This window comes from Lissotriton helveticus, chromosome 10, assembly GCF_964261635.1.
Source record: "Lissotriton helveticus chromosome 10, aLisHel1.1, whole genome shotgun sequence".
Classification (NCBI taxonomy): domain Eukaryota; kingdom Metazoa; phylum Chordata; class Amphibia; order Caudata; family Salamandridae; genus Lissotriton; species Lissotriton helveticus.
Window position 1 is genome coordinate 889,163,607 of NC_136071.1, and position 22,604 is coordinate 889,186,210.

At 47.6% G+C, this 22,604-nt stretch overlaps 1 protein-coding gene across 5 annotated transcripts in view; it reads right to left on the minus strand.

Moving 5' to 3' along the window:
- Window positions 1-22,604, minus strand: part of ULK4 (unc-51 like kinase 4) — a 2,246,396-nt gene that overhangs the window by 1,377,030 nt on the left and 846,762 nt on the right. For all 5 annotated transcript variants that reach the window (XM_078663530.1, XM_078663529.1, XM_078663527.1 and 2 more), the window contains one exon: window positions 10,455-10,582. In XM_078663530.1, coding sequence (XP_078519656.1) covers window positions 10,455-10,582 — 128 coding nt within the window. The remainder of the gene's footprint in view (window positions 1-10,454; window positions 10,583-22,604) is intronic.

Genomic DNA, 22,604 nt, shown 5'->3' on the forward strand with positions numbered 1-22,604 from the left:
AGGCCTGGGTAGCTACACAACCTTTTACCTACATTTGTTCTACCTTGCTCTCCATAATGGTTCTAGCACTGACCTTTTACCCAGTTATGTGCTGAATAAATGTCGATCAGTTTCCTGGAAACTAGCCTCATTTATTATGCATGAGGATTCTTAGAAAAGTCCCTGCACATGACGTACATAACAGCATGAACATACTCTGTGTAAAAGTCATGGAAATCTACATCCTAGGGCGAAAGAACTGCTTTGCATAATCGCTGGTATTGTTGCAGGCTAATTTGCATAATCGTATTCACAACATATCAATTATGTAAGGAACCCCGAGGCTATCTTTATGGTATAAAAGACCCATACCACCATTTGATAGGCAGAGATGAATCTTCACGCTGGCACTAGACGCTGAGGTCCCGGCCTGCAGAAGCTACAAACCGCAGTGGTCTGACATCCCTTGGGGTGTGTCGAACTCAAGACCAAGACAGGATCCTTCGTTCTCTCCCACCAGGTAATGGGGTTGGCTCTTTCCTAGGGGATTCTTGGCTTCACAAACACATACATGCTAGGTACACTTAGGTAGGGATTGCATCGTAGGAGTATGCTTGATTATCGCTAAGTATCTGTATGCCTGCATATATTCACTGTTTTAGCACACGGGTAGAACTCTGCCTTTTATTTACTCTGTTGATGCTTGTTATCTTATACATCTGTTTCTGTGTAATGGTTGTCACAGCACATATGTTATATATTATAATGACGCTGGTTCAAAAATGCTTATTGAAAACGCCCCCATCGTGTGTTCTGTGTATCTCTCTGAGACTAAGTGAGTACGATTGACTGAGCGAAAAGTACTGTTTCACGATCCTTGAAGGATCAAGGGTTATCATGTTCGATAGTTGTCAAAAACTATTTGCTCTTTGGTAAGGTTAGGGGGCTTATGGTGGCACTATGAGCTAGCTGCTCTAAAGGCTAACATATCCTTTGGGGGTGTCTGGACAGCAATCCCTTAGTTTATGTTGTCTAATTGTGCAGATCCTATGTATTTTTAGGAACTACACAACACCTGAAAGCGGACTTTAGTGCCCTTATTCGCTCAGAATCAACAAGACATGCCATCCTAGAGCTCGCTTTTTAAAATATTGCTGACCGCGTCACACTATTTAACATGATCTTTCTACCCCCATAGTCATTCCTGAACTTTCCACACGTCATACCACATAAATCACTCCAAGCACTTCAGTTGCACCCTGGACATTCCTTTGGGATGGAAATCAACCTAGAGTTGCTTTTAAGAAATATGTACTACCTCCATATGATGGAGGATTTTGATTAGCAGACATTAAACTACATAATTAGACATACCAACTTACACCGATGAATGATTGGTTATTCACTGATCGTGCTGATCCATGTGTCCGCTCTGATTTGGAATGTATAGAGAAGCATGGGATTATTAATTTGCTACACAAGCCAACAATATGCCAGAACCTTCTCTTTGCTACTAAAACAGTGCTTTCCTGTTGAAGATGTGCTCCTAAATGGATTGGGTGGGAAGGAATGCTGACTGCTGAAGCCTAGTTGTGGTGCAGCACCTGGCTTAAACGCATTGTTGTATTTGTTGTTATATCTCAATGCCAATAAAGACATTATATAAAAAAACATAAAATTGCCATTGATGAATTAGGAGTCTGTCTCCCTAAACAATTATTTTATTAGGTCCTCCCACACCATGGAGAGGGTTTGTCCTGCAGCAGCTATATGTGCAGGCATTCTCTTAGACAGAATATTCTTCAATGACAGACAAATGCACCGTCCTTCTATCCCTACGTGACTGTTAGTTGAGTGACTGGGGTGCCAAGCCATCGATAGGTTGACAGAATCAACCAACATTCTTTCCAAATGCCCTGGAGGAGGTGGAACAAAATCCTGGGATTTGGAGAAGGGAGACTAACTAACTAAACAATCAAAACCTAGCAGAGGGCCATTGCCCAAGACTTGCCACTCAGAATCAATGGTTATACAAAACCACAAGAAACTACCAGTGGACCTTCTTTCTGATGCACAGGCATGATTGTAATCTATTGCTGATGCTAGGAACTAAGAATCCATCACAGCCCACCAACTGTAACCACGCCACATGCAGATGATAGGACAAATGGAGGTGTGCTGAAGGGGTCCATCATCCTAGTATCACATGCATGCAACTAGCTCAGAGCCTGGTCTGCTGATATTTTAAAGGAGGTAGAGCGAAACCTTGACGTGCATCGAACCATGCAAGGAAACCTGACCATTGTTAGAGACAGGAACCATGGTCACCCAGTGATGTGACAACATTCTACAAATTGGCTATGGATGGCTGACCACTGGAATCTAATGCAGAGGTACCTCATGCACCATACAGATAAGAAAGACCTAGAGCATCATCCATGCAGTGCCTATAATCTCAAAGCACTGGTACAACTTGCCTTCTGTGCAGTAGCTGTGACATAGTAAATAGGAGGACATGGAATATTTCGATGCCACAGAGCATTCATGGGATAAGTGTTCTCTTCCTGACCCAAATCATGATCATGCCAGGTGAAATTCTGGCAGAGGGGCTAGGGCAATGAGTGGAGAAAAAGGAGACTGAGATGAAACATTAAAAACGTATCCCTTAAGTTGAAACAACATGTTTTGTAATGTATCGAATAAGATTACCCTAGCTTGCATCTCCTCTGAGATGCAACATTTGCAAAAGACAAATGTATGTCCTACTGCCAACTGTATTGTGATGATATGGACTACATTTTTGTTGTATAACGCAATGAAAATATTTAAAAAAGAAAAAGCTGAAACAAAATACCCTGGGTATTTTTTAGGCCTAGTATGATAAGTATTCTGTGGCACATCAGAGCTGAACTACTGGTGTTGTCACGACTGTGGAAATATCTGCAAGACAACCTCCTTACATGTATGCATCCCTTACTGAGTTAAGAAAAAACTAATTCTCCAAGATGACTCCATAGCTATTCAAATGGTATAGAAGTCAGAAACGTTGCCACACAGGCCATAATTAGGAGAATCTGGGATACCCCCACTTGCCTGTTAACAGGAGTTACGAGCTGAATCAGGATAACAAGTTGTATGGATACAGCACATTCCTGATTTTTTCCCTGGCACATATTTCAACAGGGAAAAATCAGGTACATTTGCTCTGGGGAAAAAACTGAAATTGAGAAAACAATTCCAGGACCTGGAGCAGAAACAATGATGTCTTTGGATATTCCACAATCATAACAAGCACATTGTAAATACTGCATCTAGAAATTACAACACCCCTTCGTATTGGACTTTTCAAGTGCAGTATTTCCGTATCAGGAGCTCCTAGACTCCCGTAAAAAAAAGACTTAGTATCTAGTTTTGTTGTAAGCCTCACCTAATGCATGCTATCTGGTCTGGAAGCACGGTTGATGAAATCTGTATTCAAGTTGGACCCGTGTCTGATAGGAGATTGCCCACTCTTTGCCTCTAAGCTAGCTGTGTCTGTAGTCCCTTCGCTTTGCTCCAGTGTGAAGGAATATAACTGGATTTCTGGCAATTACTCATCTACAAAGTATAAACAAATCATAGACTTTCCCATTTAATGTGTATGTTTCTTTCCAAATGATCAGCAGAGGGTATGGTGTTCAGATCATTATTTAAGGATAGTGAGCTGGGGGGGGGCGTGGCTTAACCACCGGCCAAGATGGCGGCTTAATACCGGAGCTCCGGACCGAGCCTCCTTTCAGCACCTCATTCCCGCAGCAGCTGGAGGTTTCTCTTCGTGACAGCGGCTGATACGCGGTCCGGAACATGAGGTGAGCCCCGCGCCCTCATTGTTTGCCGGTTCCGCGTTTCTTTCATGCTGTTCGACGACACTGGCTTCCGCGTCGCATTCCACCATTTTAATTGCCGGCCGCGTTTTCCTTACGGCGTCCGGCTGAAGGATTACCGCGACACCCATGCGGAGCCTGCATCTTTTCGTGACGAACATTTTTGGTAAGATGAGCCTTCATAGGGGTTCATGAGTCACCTTTGGCCATTTCTCTTCCCCCTCGCTGTCACGACCCGCTAAGTGCTGCTGGGACCGCCATTTTGTGGAGTTTTTCTCTTCAGTCAGCTCAGCGCATTGCCTGTCAACCAAAACCCTTACTCAAGCGCTACAACCACTTCTATCTTTCTGGACTATTCCTTACGCTCGCAAAGTCTTCAGCCCTTGGCGATTAATACCCTCCGCCTGTGGATATCTCCCCCTTACCTGTTGTGGATTCCTCAATGTGGTCCCCTCGTGGGATCGCGAGACTTCTACGACATGTGCAGAAACTACAATTCTCGCAGACAACGAATGCTTAGCCTGTCATAACATGTTGGTTTTTCACACTCTGCATCCTTTTTCTCAGGAGGCTCTTACTTCTTTAAACACAGTTTTGTGCAGCTGCTGCTTTTGCTTCCTTTTGCGACTCTTCTCCTGTGCCTTGCTTTACATTTCCATAACCACCTGATTGGAATTTTTGCGGCTTTTTCCGCTCCTTGCTGGCCTTGCGTTTTGGTCTACTACTGACGGATTTCCTGTTCCCTCATCACCGGCACTTCGCTTTCTTTCATAGAACTTCTTGCTCTTTCATGGAGGAACCCTGTGGTTTGCTACTGGCCGCTGCTGCAAAGTTGCCTGTTGGCTCAGATTCAGACTCTCCTTCTCAGGACTTGGTTGACGACATGGCCTCGAAATCGGAGTCTGCACGTGGAGCTATCCCGAAGGCGCGTAACAAAGGCAAGCTGTTGTCTACCCTAGCTTCCTCGAAACGCCTGAAGAAAGACCCTCCATCACCAGGGAGTAACTCCTCCTCTTCTTCTATGGATCTCATCTTGGAGGAACTTCGTGCTTTCAGGCCCTTTATGGAATCCACCACAAAGAACATGCAGGCTATGCAAGAAAAATGGTCATCCCTGACGCCCGAGTTCACTCTCTGGAACTTTCTGCAGACTCCTTCCAAACCTCTTGTTCTCATATCCCGTCGATGGAGGCGGAGATACTCCTACTCAAGCGCCAGGCGGAGGATTTGGAAAATAGAAATCGCAGGAACAATCTACGTCTTTACGGGCTTCCGGAACTTACGGAGGGTTCAAACCCGACCGTCTTCTTCCAATCCTTCCTTGCCAAGATCTTAGATGCTCCAGCTTTAACTTCCATCAACATCCAAAGGGCTCATCGTCTTGGACCGAAGGTCACCAACAAACCTAGAGGTGTCATTATGCTCTTCCTACAATACACTGACCTCCTGCAGGTCCTCTCAGCTGCCAAGCTCAAAAAGCAAATTATGTGGGAGGGCCATCGCCTTTATTTGTCGCAGGATGTCTCCAAGGCCACTGCAGATCGAAGAAAGAAGTTTTTGGATATGAGACCTCAGCTCCGGGCCCTGAATGCAAGATACGGTCTACTACATCCTTGCCTCTTCAAGGTTACATATAAAGACAGAACAACCACATATGAAGACCCTGCAGCCTTGCAAGCGTTCCTCCGAAGGCAGAGCCCAGATGTTATGGATGAGTCCGGACCTGGCTGACAGGCTCTGTTCCCTCTCCTTGGGTTTCGTTGTGCCATGATTTTGTTGTTTCTCCATTGTTGCTGATGTTGTGTATCCCCTATTGTCTATTCTCCTGATGGTTGTTTTAATCTCATATGTCCCTTACGCAGTTTATCTACAGTGTTGTTTTTTCTTGTTCCCCTATGACACGTCTATCCACTTATTTGTACATTTCTCTTGTTTTTCTTACAGATGCATCCTCACTCCCTCCCTCCTACCCTAATGTGCCATATTGTCTTTATATGCTGCGTTTTGGTTCCATAGTAGTTGAGGTTCGGTGTCTGCTCTGGGTGTTGTCGTCGCTGTCTCCCGGCTCCACTACCCCATCCTCGTTCTTGAGTTTTTTCATTCCGTAAGTATGTCTTTCAGTCGTTCGTTTCGAACGTGTACTGTCTTCTTATTTGTTTCTATTTCTGTCCTTTTCTTCTTGAGCTCTTTCATCCTTTCTACGCCCTTCTGTTTCTTCTTCTCTTCCTTTCTTTTTTCTGCACCATGCTTTCTTTTCTTTCGGAATTAGCAATGTTCTTGTCCCTCTTCCTCCGACTTCTGGACTCAATGAACTTGTTTCTTTCTTCTTCTAATCCTCTTCTCTTTTCTCCTCTTTACCAGTTTCTTCTCTTCTCGATTTTTACATTTAATGAGCATGTTATCGTTATTCACTTTTGTATACTGTTTCATTATGAATTACAACATGGAATATTAAGGGGTTAACCAATCCCATTAAAAGGCAAAGGGTACTGTCACACCTTGCTAGACTTCATACTGACATTGCCCTCCTCCAAGAATCTCACCTTTCGGAGGAAGAAGCTCTTAAACTTAAACGTTGTTGGGTGGGTCATGTTTTTTGTTCCCCTACTGTTGAGAAGAAAAATGGGGTTGTAATTTTACTACATAAAAAGTTACATATTACTTCAGTTTCTCATGATTGTGATGTTAATGGCCGTTGGGTCCTTGTTAAACTGTTGATTGACAATATTCCCCTCATCCTTTTCAATGTTTATGCTCCTACTGGCCCTCTATTTCCGACAAGCTTGCTTCCCTTTCTGGGGATTATATTGTATTCGGTGGAGACTTTAATCAAATTATGGACCCTTTCCTTGATCGCCATTCTAAAGCTAGGTTTATACCCTCCAAGATGCACTCCCAATTTGTTAAAACCTCCCAAAATAATGCTTTAGTGGACATCTGGAGACTATGCAATCCAGACCTCAGGGAATATAGTTTTTTCTCTCCCCCACACCAATCCCAATCTCGCATTGATCATATTTTCCTCAGCAAATCCCTCTCCCAACACGCCATTCGTTCCGAAATAGGTTCCATTCTCCTTTCTGACCATGCCCCTGTTTTTGTAGATTTGGACCTCCTTCCTTTTTCCCCTCCCTCGGGCAGATGGAGGTTCAATAATACATTACTCCAAGATCCCACTTTCCTTATTAATCGCACTCATGATTCCTCCTTTGTCATGGTTTGGGACTCTTTTAAAGCAGCCTCTAGAGGTTTTATTATCAACTTTGTGGCTAGGCGGAAAAAACTTAGAGAAGCTAAATCAACTCAAATCTTATCTGACATTAAACGTCTAGAACATGAATATTACTCCTCTAATTCGGACTCTACGCTTAAACAACTAATTGAAGCAAAGATCTCGTTCAACAAATTTACAACTGAGGCAGCCTCTAACCAGTTATTGAAATGGAACTCCAGATACTACGGTGGTAAAAATAAAATGGGTAAACTCCTTGCCAATTATTTAAAGATACGACGAGAGCGTACGAAGATTGAATCTATACGTACCTCTTCAGGTGCTTCTTGCTTTAAATATAGGGAAATTCTCTCAGAGTTTGTCAAATTTTATGATACCCTATACACCCCTGAACAGATTCCCACACCCTTAGATCTCACTTCCTACTTCCAATCCCTCCCTTCTCCTCCAATCTCTCATGTTAACTTAAATTCTTTAGATCTTGATATATCCCTTTCCGAGATTTCTCTTGCGGTTTCTAAGTTACGTCACGGGAAAGCTCCTGGTCCTGACGGTTTTACCGTCGAGTTTTACAGTCATTTTGCTTCTTTCCTTCTCCCTAAACTTCTCCTTCTTTTTCAATCCTTAATTGCAGCGAACTCTTCGAGCGGTTCCTTTCAACAAGCTCTAATTTGTTTAATCCCCAAGGAGGATAAAGATCACTCTCACTGCAAAAACTACCGCCCGATCTCTCTGGTCAATACTGATTATAAAAATTTAGCTAAGATTCTCGCTCTTCGAATGGATCCCCTTTTACCAGATATCCGCGGTCCTGAACAATCCGGGTTTGTGAAAGGTCGTCTCTCCTCAGACAATTCTCGTGTATTTCTTAATATTATCAGCAGGGCTTCTCGGTTGGATCTCCCTTTCGCACCTATCTCTTTAGATGCCGAAAAGGCCTTTGACAGGATAGGTTGGGACTTTATGTTTCAAGCCCTTCGTTGGTTTGGCATCTCTTCCAAATTTATTTCTCTCATCTCCTTACTCTACTCTAATCCCCAAGCTTCCATTTTCGTTAATGGACTGACTTCAGACTATTTTTCTCTTCACAGGGGAGTGCGTCAAGGCTGTCCACTTTCCCCTCTCCTTTTTGTTATGGCTTTAGAGCCTTTTCTCACTAAAATTCGTCAAGATGATAAAATATCTGGGTATCACTTTGGTTCCAAACAGGTTAAACTTTCGGTATATGCGGATGATATCCTCTTTTATTGCTCCGATCCTCTCTCCTCTTTACCTTCCTTTTTACAACAAGTCTCCTCTTTTTCTGCAGTCATTGGTTACCGCTTGAATGTTGATAAATGCGAAGTCCTTCCATTGAATTCTCTCTGTCAGAAACATCACTTCGCTTAATCTGGCTTCTCATGGCAACGATCCAAACTTAAGTATTTAGGTGTTTTATTCGCGCCTACTCTTTCTGACACTCTCAAGTTTAATTTTGATTATCTTACTAAAAAACTGGAGACGAATATTACACGATGGCATCCACTCTTTTTGTCCTGGTGGGGCCGACTTAACTCTATCAAAATGATGCTCTCTCCCCTCCTTCTCTACACTCTTTCCATGCTTCCAATACATATTCCTGCTTCATATTTCAAGAAGATCGACTCTCTACTTTTAAAATTCCTCTGGCGTGACAAACGTCCCAGGATTGCCCTCACTACTCTTAGGAAAGATAAGGCTCATTCTGGTGTACGCTTTCCTGACTTTAGGCAATATCATCGTGCTTTTTCTATAAGGCACACAACTCGATGGCTTTCGAATGACCCTCCCGTCTATCCTCCTGTATGGTTGACTATGGAATCTTCCTTTCTCTCTCCCTTCACTTTCCGTGAAGTTCTATCCTTTACGCTCTGCCCTGCTCGCCTTCGCACCCCTATCATCTCACATTGTCGTGCACTTCTTCTTCCCTTTTTATCTTCATCCTTCCCTTCTCTTCAATCTTCTCATGATCAACCTATCTGGTTTAACTCTCGACTTCAAATTCGTAACCGTACTATTTACTGGGAAGTCTGGCATTTCCGTGGATTATGCTGGGTTTCTCAATTGCTCACTCTCGGCGTCCCTATGTCTTTCTCTGAATTACAGTCCTCCTTTCATCTACCCTCCAGTGCCCGTTCTCAATATAACTCGCTTCTACCTGTCCTCGTTTCTTATCTCCAGTCTTTGCCATTCTCCAGTGATATACCTGCCGACCGTAAATCCACTTCCTCCTTGCTAGAGTCTTGCCCCTCCGCCTCTTCTCTTTATAATTCTCTCCGGTGCATAGCTGATCGAGCAAAATCTAAACTTGAAGTTGCATGGGAGTCTGATCTTTCTCAGGAGTTGTCCGTTCTTCTTTGGGATAGGATTTGGACCAAACTTCATAAGACCTCTAGAGCTGCTAACACTACCCAAACTTTATATTTTATTTATAATAGAGTCTTGTTTACCCCTCTCTCCCTCTCACGCTTTTCTCAAGACACACCCTCTACATGTTGGTCTTGCCCCTTTCCCTCAGCTGACCTCAAACACATGCTTTTCGACTGTCCACATATTTCCAAGTTCTGGAATTCCGTATGGGCCCAAATCCAAAAGATTTTCCATTTTCAGATCCCCTTCTCCCCAGTTCTTGTTTTTCTGGGTTCCATTTCTCCTGACCTTCCTCAGTCCTCTAACCATTACCATCTCTTTGATCTCTTAATAGCCGTTGCTTTCCACACGATTACATCTCACTGGAAACAAGCCTCAAACGTGTCTTATCGTTCCTGGTGGAATGCAGTTTGTTACCATCACCGGTTAGACACCAATTTCGTTTCTCCAGTTTCACTGGCTGTTAAACGGGATCTTTTATGGATTCCTTTGGTAACATATCTTTCCTCCACTGCCCCTGCTCCTCCTTGGCTCCTGACGTTGTTGAAGTCCGTAAACCACCATGAATTTCATTTGCCTTTCGTTTGCTTGTTTATTTCTAATATTATCACATAATGCATTTGTATCTTCTTTACCTTATTTGCTCATGTTATTTCATGCTCATTTTTTCTGCCTTTTTATGAATTTTTATTATATTAACTAAAGTGTTTCTCCTCTTTTTTTATGAGAATATTGAGAATTTATTGTATTATCCACTGTGCTTTTCCTTAAATTGTAATTATTACCATATCCTTCTTCCTGTTTCTTCTCCTTTCCCCTCCCCCTTTTCTTTCTGGTTTTCAATAAAATCAAACTTAAAAAAAAAAGGATAGTGAGCTGGATTTAAGTTCATTCGTGAGCATCATTTATGCAGTTCTACAGAGACTACAAAACTATGTATTTAAACAGAATTAAAAATGAAATATAATTATGATAAATCATTGACACCATACCTTGATTGACAGTATTGAAGTAACATCTCTTTGTTGTGAGTTAGAATCTGAAGTAGGACCAGAAATGTTTTGGCTCTAATCACCGTTGAGGGGCTTTCCAATAATCGGATAACTTTGATAACAAAATCCTTTAATAAAAGAAAAGAAGAAAATGTATAATTGGTACGATTCTCCACATTGTACCCTCTTTTTTCCACAGACCCATATCGTAATGCTCCTCTGTCCCCATGGAATGGACATACTGGGTAGATCAGGCATGTGGGGAACCAGGAAACTAGGTAACTGGTCACAAGGAGACAGACGATTGGTGTGCGTGCCAGGTACAGATAGGAAGTAGATGATGGTTGAGATGAACTAGTAACAAATGAAGAATAGCCATGCACTATTGGGTAAGGGAGTGTTAGCCTTGCAGGAAATGGCTGAAAATTATGAATGGCTGCAATACACGGCACTCTAATTGCATCCATAAGACAATGCAACAGGTATTCAGGGAGTGGAGGAGGAAGGGTCGGGCTGAAATGTAAACAGGCAAACTACATTGTTTTGAAAGAAGTCCTTATCAATGCCATACATGAGGCCTCTGAAAGAGTAAATAGGCTTGTTTTAATTTTTTTTTAAATCGCCTCTTGCTCAGATGTATGTCTTTCTTTAGGTGCCGTCATGTGGAATTTAGATAAAAATTGATGAATGGAATGTTTGAGTTCTTTCCACTGGTATTTACTCAGGGCTACATCCCAGTCCATCATTTTGTTGCTGTCTCAATCCCCTCCTGAGCCCTCTCTGTCACCATCCCTTCTTGCGTACCCTGCATAGTGATCTAGCGTGCAGGGCTTATGTTGCTTTATTCCTATGGTGCTTTATGGTATGCTATGATATCATGACTGGTGTTCCCCCAGCATTCTCATAACCGATGTTCCCACAGCACATTCATAATTGATTCTCCCCAAGCACCCTCATGACCGATGCTTCCTCAGCACCAGTAATTCCATTGTGCTTGAATCCCTGTAATCATTCCCCCAAATCCTATGAACCAGTGGATTAACTGCTCTCGCTTTTTCTAGGGCCTTGGTGTGGTTTTCCATGGAGACCCTGCAAGCTTACCCCTGAATCCTGTGAGCCAATGGTAAGCCTCGCTCTTGCTGTTACTGGGACCTTCGAGTTGTTTTCCATTATGCACTTACGAGCGAAAACAATACATTTTTTTCCTGTTATTTGGTTCCGATCAACAAGTTGCACCTTATCATTTGGTAAGATCACAGAGAGTGTATTAACACAACTTTTCTCGAAGGTTTGAAAAACTTCCAGACGGACATGTGCCCCACGTGATCTAGATACATCCATTGAGCCTTCAAGAAGATATATAAAGCCTACCCAAACCCGAATTGTGGCTTGGCCTCGTTCCCTGAGGAACAAGGCTACACCCTTCCTACTCCCCTTAAGAGTCCTGCTGGAGCCAAGATGCCCTTCATTCTCTTTCAAGTCCATCCGAACCAATGGTTCCCATGGCACTAGCTCCCTTGATGTCTTCCTCCTCGCTCCCTCCTGCAGAGCTACTCCAGACCCCAGCGACTCCTTGAGTCAAGGCCTCGAGGTGTTCTTTGAACTTCAGTTAAGTGGAAGAACTAGGCTAAGTACTTGATATCAGGTTAGGGCGCACTAAACTGCTTATAGTAGTGAACAGGATGAGTACCCTAGTCTTCAAGAACTATAGACTTTTCCTCTATGTCCTCTCTGTGATTTACTCCAGCGCTTCATGCGTGTTTATATCCCGGAGCCTTCCTACAACCTTGATGCTAGAACTGTCACTGCACAAGGAATGAATACTTTAGTTCTGTGTTTCTCTGATGAACAGTAGGACCAAGAGAAAGCACTTCAGAGTCTCTGATATATGCAACAACCTTGCACCACACCATGTGTTTCAACTGTATGCTTAGGAGTGTAACTCCAAAGTTTTGCTCCGAGTGTATCCTTGGGAGTGCAAGTAACTCCAACCTTTGCTCAGAGTGTATCCTTGGGAGTGCAAGGGACATTAACCTATGTTCCGAGTTTATAACTGGAAGTGCAAATAACTCCAATTTAAATTTTAGGTTTATTCCTAGGACTGCAACACTCCAATCTGTAATTTTGGTTATTCCGCTCTCATACCGAGCTGCTGCTGAAACATGTAAGTTTATGTCACTGAAGTTACTGCATGTTCATTGTATGTAGAAACCTTTTAGTGCACTGATGGTAACTGCCCAATTATTTCCAGTGCATTGCGTCATTGCAAAGCTAGATGTTCTAGTCCAGTGAATATCTGCCTGGCAAACATAGAAGGTCTCAGAAGTGACAACTCCTGTTAGTGTTGCACAGCCACTGAGCAGATCCAGTACTGCAAGTCTCTCTCTTCTTATTTTATCCCAACCCCTCTTCCCACAAGGTGGACAGTGTGAGATCTAAGGTTTCGGTTCTTTGACTTGCATTGTCCCCAGGAGGGATAGGAGGTACAGCATTGGTACCTTGGTTGGGACCAGGTGAGTCCATGACAGAAAGCCAAGACTTTCATGCTTCCACCGCCCAAAAGACATGGATAACCTGAGACACGATCAGGGCCTGGCTCAGGCCCTGCCTGAGGACACCCCAAGTGATTTAGACTTAGCCAGGGCTTTTGGTGATGTACAGAATGAAGTTCAGTCCTTGCAGCAGGAAAATCTGTTGCTTAAGGACAAACTAGTAAGGTGTCAGCCTCACAATGGTAATTTGAAGTAGGGACTGTGGCGTTTCCCAAGAGCACATGTCCCTTTACACAACTCCACACCTTAGCAATTTGTAAATCTAACAAGCACCTCTGCTTCTGGAAACGCTAATACTGTTCATGTCACAGTTACCACTCCAGACCGGGTGTCTTTGGCCCGGCTCAAACGATTTTTTGGGCATAGTCACAATTCTGATGCATTTTGGAATCTGTGCCAGTTACAGTTTCTTTGTAAACCAGGAGCCTTTCCCTCGGATCTGCTAGAATAGCCTTTATCATATCTTATCTTGGGTGTACAGCTGCTGATTGGGCTATTCCACTCATTGAAAATAATGACCCGCTATTACATGATTTTGAAGGATTAAAGAGGCGAGGTCTCATCTCTTTGCTCGTCACACTTTTGACCAGGCCAGTGAAAATGAGTTGCTAAAACTTCATAAGGACAGTAAGGACCTCCTTGCATACATTACTGCTTTTTAGGTTTCGCCTGGCATAGCACTGCGCAGCAGTGTTTGCGCAGGCGAAATCTTATGTTTGAGCAGTACGGGGCTTTGTCCCGCCTCTCTGTTCCATTGGCTAGCTCCATAAATGGAGGCTAGCCATTGGAAGGGAGATCTGTCCGTAATTGTCGGACCAGATTCGTGGGCGTTCCGGCGATTCTTTCGCATCCCGCCTCTTTTAAAACGTCATTACTGCGGTGGGCGGTGTTTTTTTTTTAGGTTTGTTTTGGTCATTTCTTCGAAGATGGCGGCCGGGCAGTAGCCTTCATGGCGGGCGTGGTCCGCTTTAACACCCGACACAATGGCCAATTCAAAGACCCCAGGAAGGCGATACCCCTTGGTTCGGGCCCTGAGAAATCCAACCCGCAGCTGTTTAGAGGAATCGCTGCGGGGCGTACAGCGTGTGGCAGGAACTGTGAGAACGAAGCAAAGTGTCAAGGGAGCTCACAGCTCACCTGCCAGTCCTTGTGGGCGATCTGTGCCTCGCGCCCAGGCCTTTCATCTGCAGGTGTGCAGCAGCCCTGCTGTCACTGCAAGGAGACGGTACATTATTGGTTGTGACCCCCTCCTCCTCTCTTTCACCCCCTCCTGCCGTCACCTCTGCTTCCTCCCCTCGCATCTCGCTCTTTCCTCCAGCCTCATCCTTCCCCTTCCCTCCTCCTCCTCCTCTCGTATCTCCACACCTCCTGCCCCCTCCCTCTCCCCGTTCCTTGCCGGGGGCGGCGGGGGAGGGTGGGGCGCGGGCTGCGCATGGGGCCGGGCGGGCTGTGAGAGCAGGGCGGCTGCGAGCGCCGGCCGATGGACCGGAGATGCGGGAGCTGCTGCTGGAAGTGGGCGTCCGAGCCCTGCTCTTCGGGGTCTTCGTGTGAGTACCGGGCGGGAGGGACTCACTGCTGTGGGGAGAGGGAATACTACGGGTATGAGTGAGTGAATGAATACGTCTGAAGTCGCTGCTCAACAGCTGGATTCACTCAAGGGGCGAGTGAGACTAGAGAGGGGCAGTGCGACGAGGGTGAGACTGGGGCCACTGCAGTGGTAAGTAGAGAGCTCAGACACCTGAGTGACACAGAGGTAGGCAGTAAGAGTGAGACTCGGTCCCTGGCGGGCAGTGAGAGTGCGACTCATGGCACTCGTGGGCAGTGAGAGTGAGACTCGGGGACTGGTGGGCAGGGGGAATGAGACTCGTGCACTCGTGGGCTGTGAGAGTGAGACTCAGGGCTCTCGTGGGCAGTGAGAGTGAGACTCGGTCCCTGGCGGGCAGTGAGAGTGCGACTCAGGGCACTCGTGGGCAGTGAGAGTGAGACTCGGGGACTGGTGGGCAGGGGGAGTGAGACTCGTGCACTTGTGGGCTGTGAGAGTGAGACTCAGAGCTCTCGTGGGCAGTGAGAGTGAGACTCGGGCACTGGCGGTCAGTGAGAGTGAGACTCGGGCACTGGTGGGCAGAGAAAGAGACTCAGGCACTGCTGGGCAGTGAGGGTGAGACTCGGTCCCTGGCGGGCTGTGAGAGTGCGACTCATGGCACTCGTGGGCAGTGACAGTGAGACTCGGGGACTGGTGGGCAGGGGGAATGAGACTCGTGCACTCGTGGGCTGTGAGAGTGAGACTCAGGGCTCTCGTGGGCAGTGAGAGTGAGACTCGGTCCCTGGCGGGCAGTGAGAGTGAGACTCAGGGCACTCGTGGGCAGTGAGAGTGAGACTCGGGGACTGGTGGGCAGGGGGAGTGAGACTCATGGGCTGTGAGAGTGAGACTAGAGAGGGGCAGTGCGACGAGGGTGAGACTGGGGCCACTGCAGTGGTAAGTAGAGAGCTCAGACACCTGAGTGACACAGAGGTAGGCAGTAAGAGTGAGACTCGGTCCCTGGCGGGCAGTGAGAGTGCGACTCATGGCACTCGTGGGCAGTGAGAGTGAGACTCGGGGACTGGTGGGCAGGGGGAATGAGACTCATGCACTCGTGGGCTGTGAGACTGAGACTCAGGGCTCTCGTGGGCAGTGAGAGTGAGATTTGGGCACTGGCGGGCAATGAGAGTGAGACTCGGGCACTGGCGGGCAGGGAGAGAGACTCGGGCACTGGCGGGCAGTGAGGGTGAGACTCAGGCACTGCTGGGCAGTGGGAGTGAGACTCGGGTACTGCTGGGCAGTGAGGGTGAGACACTGGCACTGCTGGGCAGTGAGGGTGAGACTCGGGCACTGCTGGGCAGTGAGGGTGAGACTCAGGCACTGGCGCACAGGGGGAGTGAGACTCAGGCACTGGCGGGCAGGGGGAGTGAGACTCTGGCAAGGGTGGCAGGGGGAGTGAGACTCGGGCACTGGCGGCAGGGGGAGTGAGACTCGGGCACTGGTACCGGAGTTGGATTCGGCACCGTTCTCAGAGTAAGCGTAAAGGCAAATAAGGACACTGCAGCGTGCATTAAAGTGGCACTTCTCTGAGGTGGGGGTAGGCTGTGGTCCCTGCTCGGACAGAGAGGATGGAGGTGCACTGCAGAGTGAGACTGCAGGCACTGCTGGGTCAGTGAGAATAATGCACTGCCGGGGGACTCAGGTTGCTGGGGAGCGAGCTCTTGGCCCTGCTGGCGCACTAAGTTTGGGGGACTTCTGGGAGAGAGAGTGACTGCTGAGAGAGAATGGGGTACAGCTGAGTGAGTGATGCTGGTGTCTGCTGGGGACTCAGGCAGGAGACCTGCAGCGCAGATAACCCAGGCCAGTGGAAAGGGGGCTCTGGAGAGTTCTGGAAGAGTCAGCCTGGCACACTGCTGTGAGGGTAAATCTCTGGCCGTGCTAGAGAGTGAAAGCCGGGGACTGACACTGCTGAATAGTGGGGCTGCGACGCTGAGGGTGAGGGGCTACGGGAAGGAACGACTGTCAGTAGGGGAATTAAACCGAGGACTGCGGAATCAGTGAGGCAACCCCTGCTTCTGGGCTTTGGGGTGGGGGGCTGCAAGGTGAATGAGACTGAGTACTGCAATAATAGTCAGCGGTGCACGTGGAATGTGGCACTGCACGGAGAGGGACACATCTGGAGGAAGGGTGCCTTATTTCGTTTTTGGAGAGTGAGACTTGGGGGTTCTCCTGTGGGGTGGCAGGAGGTGGGTGCAGGGGGAGACCAGAAGAGGCCATAACCAGTTTAGAGACCCCTGCACTGGAAGGGAGTGAGACTGGGCATTGCTGGAGAGGCAACCCACAGTGGGCGCTGCTGGGGCGCAAGAATGAGCTTGCGCTGGGGTGAGACGGTCCAGGGGTGTGGATGGACTGCTCAGACGAGGAACTGTGGGGCACTTCCGGTGAGTGAGACTACTCCCTTCACGGACTTCACCGAGTCAGTCACCTCGTGCCCAACTCCTCACACAATGCCACGTATGCCGCTCTTATAGATTACCAGCCTCTGTCCATTGCAGAGTCTTTATTCTCCTATCATGAAGCCCCGTCCCCGCGGCACGGTAAGCATCTAAAGAACTAGCCCAGAAAACAGCTTACTCACGTCACTGTTACTCCCCATGCTTGAAGCTGCTCCTCGAGGCTGGCTGTTTCTGCGGCCTCAATAACAAGAAAAAACGTTTTTTAATGAACTACATTTGTAACACGTTGCCAGGACTTCAACCCCGCTTCTATTTTTGGGCAGTTTTAAATAACGCGAAAGTAGGTATTGGAGTGCTTTACATGAGCACCAACTACATTACACAAGTACATTAGGTAATGTTATTCTTTCTGTGCTGTGGCATTTCTGAAGTAGCGTCCAAACCTGGGCCTGTGGTGTTCCTGGATCCAAAGCAAAGTGGTATGCAGTAGTGTACGAGGTTGTTATTCCTCCACTATAGTTGTACGCCGTCTTCTTCCCAGTTCAGTGGTATTTGTCCCTCGCAGTTACAATTGCAGCCTCTCTCGTGTAGTCAGGACATAATGTTTCTACTTCTGAGGTTTCATTTAGCTATTTAAGGTATTCTGGGAGTTGTTTTCGTCTGAGTGGCAGGCCGGATACCAATGGTTTGTTCAGAATAGCCAAGCACTGAAAACATGGCTGTGCTTGCTTCCCTGCCCCCTGGCTGTGCTTGCTTCCCTGCCCCCTGGCTGTGCTTGCTTCCCTGCCCCCTGGCTGTGCTTGCTTCCCTGCCCCCTAGCTGTGCTTGCTTCCCTGCCCCCTGGCTGTGCTTGCTTCCCTGCCCCCTGGCAGTGCTTGCTTCCCCGCCCCCTGGCTGTGCTTGCTTCCCCGCCCCCTGGCTGTGCTTGCTCCCCCGCCCCCTGGTTCCCCTTCCCCTGGCTGTGCTTGCTCCCCTGCAACCTGGCTGTGCTTGCTTCCCTGCCACCTGGCTGTGCTTGCTTCCCTGCCCCCTCGCTGTGCTTGCTTCCCTGCCCCCTCGCTGTGCTTGCTTCCCTGCCCCCTCGCTGTGCTTGCTTCCCTGCCCCCTCGCTGTGCTTGCTTCCCTGCCCCCTCGCTGTGCCTCCTTCCCTGCCCCCTCGCTGTGCCTCCTTCCCTGCCCCTTCGCTGTGCTAGCTTCCCTGCCCCCTCGCTGTGCTTGCTTCCCTGCCCCCTCGCTGTGCTTGCTTCCCTGCCCCCTCGCTGTGCTTGCTTCCCTGCCCCCTCGCTGTGCTTGCTTCCCTGCCCCCTCGCTGTGCTTGCTTCCCTGCCCCCTCGCTGTGCTTGCTCTCCTGAGTGTGTGTGTGGCTCTGGGTGGGTGTGTGTGGCTCTGGGTGGATGTGAGTGGCTCTGGGTGGGTGTGAGTGGCTCTGGGTGGGTGTGAGTGGCTCTGGGTGGGTGTGTGTGGCTCTGGGTGGGTGTGTGTGGCTCTGGGTGGGTGTGTGTGGCTCTGAGTGGGTGTGTGTGGCTCTGGGTGGGTGTGTGTGGCTGGCTCTGGGTGGGTGTGTGTGGCTCTGTGTGTGTGGCTCTGGGTGTGTGTGTGTGTGTGGCTCTGGGTGTGTGTGTGTGTGTGGCTCTGGGTGTGTGTGTGTGTGTGGCTCTGGGTGTGTGTGTGTGTGGCTCTGGGTGTGTGTGTGTGTGTGGCTCTGGGTGTGTGTGTGTGTGTGTGGCTCTGGGTGTGTGTGTGTGTGGCTCTGGGTGTGTGTGTGTGTGTGGCTCTAGGTGTGTGTGTGGCTCTGGGTGTGTGTGTGTGTGGCTGGCTCTGGGTGTGTGTGGCTGGCTCTGGGTGTGTGTGGCTGGCTCTGGGTGTGTGGCTCTGGGTGTGTGTGTGTGGGGTAGTAATTGCTGTCTGCTGAGCTCGTCCGTAGGGTACAATAAGTCTCACATTTGCGAGAGATTAAGCTAATGGCAATGTAAATGACAATGCCATTTATTTATCTGTTTTCAAAATCAACACATAAATACAAATTTTGTCATTTACAATGCCAATAGCTCTAACTTTTCCAAAGGCGAAACCATTGCATTGTAAATGCTTGTTGTAAGCTAGTTATAGAAACCCAGTGGCCAGAAGAAAATAGGACTTCCTTCTTTTATAGGGGGTGAAGGGATGACTCAAAGGATTCCCCGGCGCAAATTGTAGATTTACCCTAAATTGTTCAGAGTTCATTAATTTAGTTGGCAGGAATGACCAAAGTTTAAAGGGAAGGTCCCTGAGGGGAGCCAAGACTGCCAGTTGTGTGGTCTGAGTGGAAAGCATCAGATTTTAAGAATCAGGATAGCACAAGACCCATGCAGATTGGGGGTTTGCGCGGTCCTTTAACTGCCAAGTAAATAGAACAAAGACAGAAATTATAAACCTGTGTTTGTATTTCGGTGAAGCAGGGCATTTTGCATGAGAATGCCCAGCCAATCCTAAAGGAATTCGCAAAGCTAGCGCCTTTATTTCTGACATGATGCTGAAAAATGTTAGTGTGCCCAGTTCACATAGGAGTCACTCAGCTGGGTGTAGTTCTTGAACCGACCCCCATTTACCTAGCTAATACCTCACATAAAATTAAACAACATTTAACAATACCAGTCACCCTTATCATTGCACACCAACAGAGACAAGTTTTACCTATGCTTGTAGATTCTGGGGCACTAGAAATTTCGTAGATCTAGCTTTGGCCAGTTCTTTACATATTGCATGGGTTCAAAAAAGTGAACCAGAGCCTGTTAAAGCCTTAGGTGGCTCCGAGCATACCAAAGTACTCCGCTATCCTTAGTGTGTGAGAAAGGGCATATTGAGACCTTGACCTTTGACCTCATTGACACACCTACCTTTGGCGCTATTTTAGGACTCCCCTGGCTTCAGTTGCACAATCCTGCTATTGACTGGTCCCTCCATCCAGTCACCTTGGTATCTCATTACCGATAGACACTTTGCATAATAACGCTCCCTTGGAGCTTGAGACAGATCATTCTCTTTTTGCCAAATTGGATAGAAAGAAGGTACCTTTGAGCGATCCCAGAAGACCAGTGATGCCTTTCACTTAGTTAAGGAGAATTAAGGAGAGATGCACCACAGTTTCAGCACTCAGACAGCCCCACAGTCCCCACGCAGCCTTCTCTCGTGGAGGCTGATGCCTCCCAGGTAGCTCTGGGTGGTATATTATCACAATGTGATAGCATAACAGAACACACTCACCCAGTTCCCAATTTTATCAAAAGATGTTTACAGACAGAGCAGAGTTACTCAGCTGCCAAACGAGTGGTATTGGCCATTAAATCATGCATTCAAGAATGGCAACACTGATTTGGCCAGGCACACAACACAATAAGGCTGATCTCCGAGCTAGATGGGGTTACATAAATCAGGACTTTCTAGGACAGACACCAGAGAACATTGTGAACTCAAAGCACATTGTAGGTCTCTGCGACCTGGAGTCCTTCTTGGATAGAGTTAGGCAGAGTATGAGTCAAGAAGAAAAGGACTCTTTGGTGTCTGAAGAGGGTAATCATGTGCACAATGAGCTTCCTTACCGTGGTACCACTTTATATGTACCCAAGAAAGAATTAACATAACATAGCGTGTATTTGTAAAGTGCACGTTCCCCCAGAAGAGTATCTTGGAGCTGAAAAACTTATGTTTATTGTTACCAAATGTAATGGTACTAATTTTATTGACATCATGAGGTTGAAAGGTTGAGTGGATCCACTGAGATTTGATACAAAAGGGGGTGGTGAAGGACGGAGCATCTGAATCAATCAAACACTCACACCCAGTCAAAAGATCTGGGTTTGATCCATCACCGTTTTTTAGCCCACTCTGCCACCCCAGTTCAGACATGGCTATATGCAAATCAGTCTGACCCTGTGCCTCATGGGAACAGTACAGCCCGAACTCTCAAGCCATGTCTTCCCTGGACCGGAAACAAGCTTCCAAGGACCGGTTTCTGGCATTCCAGCCGTCTTCAGCCCAGCTTGCTTGAATCCAGTGGCAAAGTGAGCAAGGGACTCACGTCTGAGCATACCCTGCCACACTTATGGCGGCCAAAAGCGGTACAAAAGGGGGTGGTGATGGACGGAGCATCTGAATCAATCAAACACTCACACCCAGTCAAAAGATCTGGGTTTAATCCATCACCGTTTTTTAGCCCACTCTGCCACCCCAGTTATGACATGGCTATATGCAAATCCGTCTGACCCTGTGCCTCATGGGAACAGTACAGCCCGAACTGCCAAGCCATGTCTTCCCTTGACCAGAAACAAGCTTCCAAGGACCGGTTTCTGGCATTCCAGCCGTCTTCAGCCCGGCTTGCTTGAATCCAGTGGCAAAGTGAGCAAGGGACTCACGTCTGAGCATACCCTGCCACACTTATGGCGGCCAAAAGCGGTACAAAAGGGGGTGGTGATGGATGGAGCATCTGAATCAATCAAACACTCACACCCAGTCAAAAGATCTGGGTTTAATCCATCACCGTTTTTTAGCCCACTCTGCCACCCCAGTTCAGACATGGCTATATGCAAATCAGTCTGACCCTGTGCCTCATGGAAACAGTACAGCCCGAACTGCCAAGACATGTCTTCCCTGGACCAGAAACAAGCTTCCAAGGACCGGTTTCTGGCATTCCAGCCATCTTCAGCCCGGCTTGCTTAAATCCAGTGGCAAAGTGAGCAAGGGACTCACGTCTGAGCATACCCTGCCACACTTATGGCGGCCAAAAGCAGTACAAAAGGGGGTGGTGATGGATGGAGCATCTGAATCAATCAAACACTCACACCCAGTCAAAAGATCTGGGTTTGATCCATCACCGTTTTTTAGCCCACTCTGCCACCCCAGTTCAGACATGGCTATATGCAAATCAGTCTGACCCTGTGCCTCATGGGAACAGTACAGCCCGAACTCTCAAGCCATGTCTTCCCTGGACCGGAAACAAGCTTCCAAGGACCGGTTTCTGGCATTCCAGCCGTCTTCAGCCCGGCTTGCTTGAATCCAGTGGCAAAGTGAGCAAGGGACTCACGTCTGAGCATACCCTGCCACACTTATGGCGGCCAAAAGCGGTACAAAAGGGGGTGGTGATGGACGGAGCATCTGAATCAATCAAACACTCACACCCAGTCAAAAGATCTGGGTTTAATCCATCACCGTTTTTTAGCCCACTCTGCCACCCCAGTTCAGACATGGCTATATGCAAATCAGTTTCACCCTGTGCCTCATGGGAACAGTACAGCCCGAACTGCCAAGCCATGTCTACCCTGGACCGAAAACAAGCTTCCAAGGACCGGTGTCTGGCATTCCAGCCGTCTTCAGCCCAGCTTGCTTGAATCCAGTGGCAAAGTGAGCAAGGGACTCACGTCTGAGCATACCCTGCCACACTTATGGCGGCCAAAAGCGGTACAAAAGGGGGTGGTGATGGACGGAGCATCTGAATCAATCAAACACTCACACCCAGTCAAAAGATCTGGGTTTAATCCATCACCGTTTTTTAGCCCACTCTGCCACCCCAGTTCAGACATGGCTATATGCAAATCCGTCTGACCCTGTGCCTCATGGGAACAGTACAGCCCGAACTGCCAAGCCATGT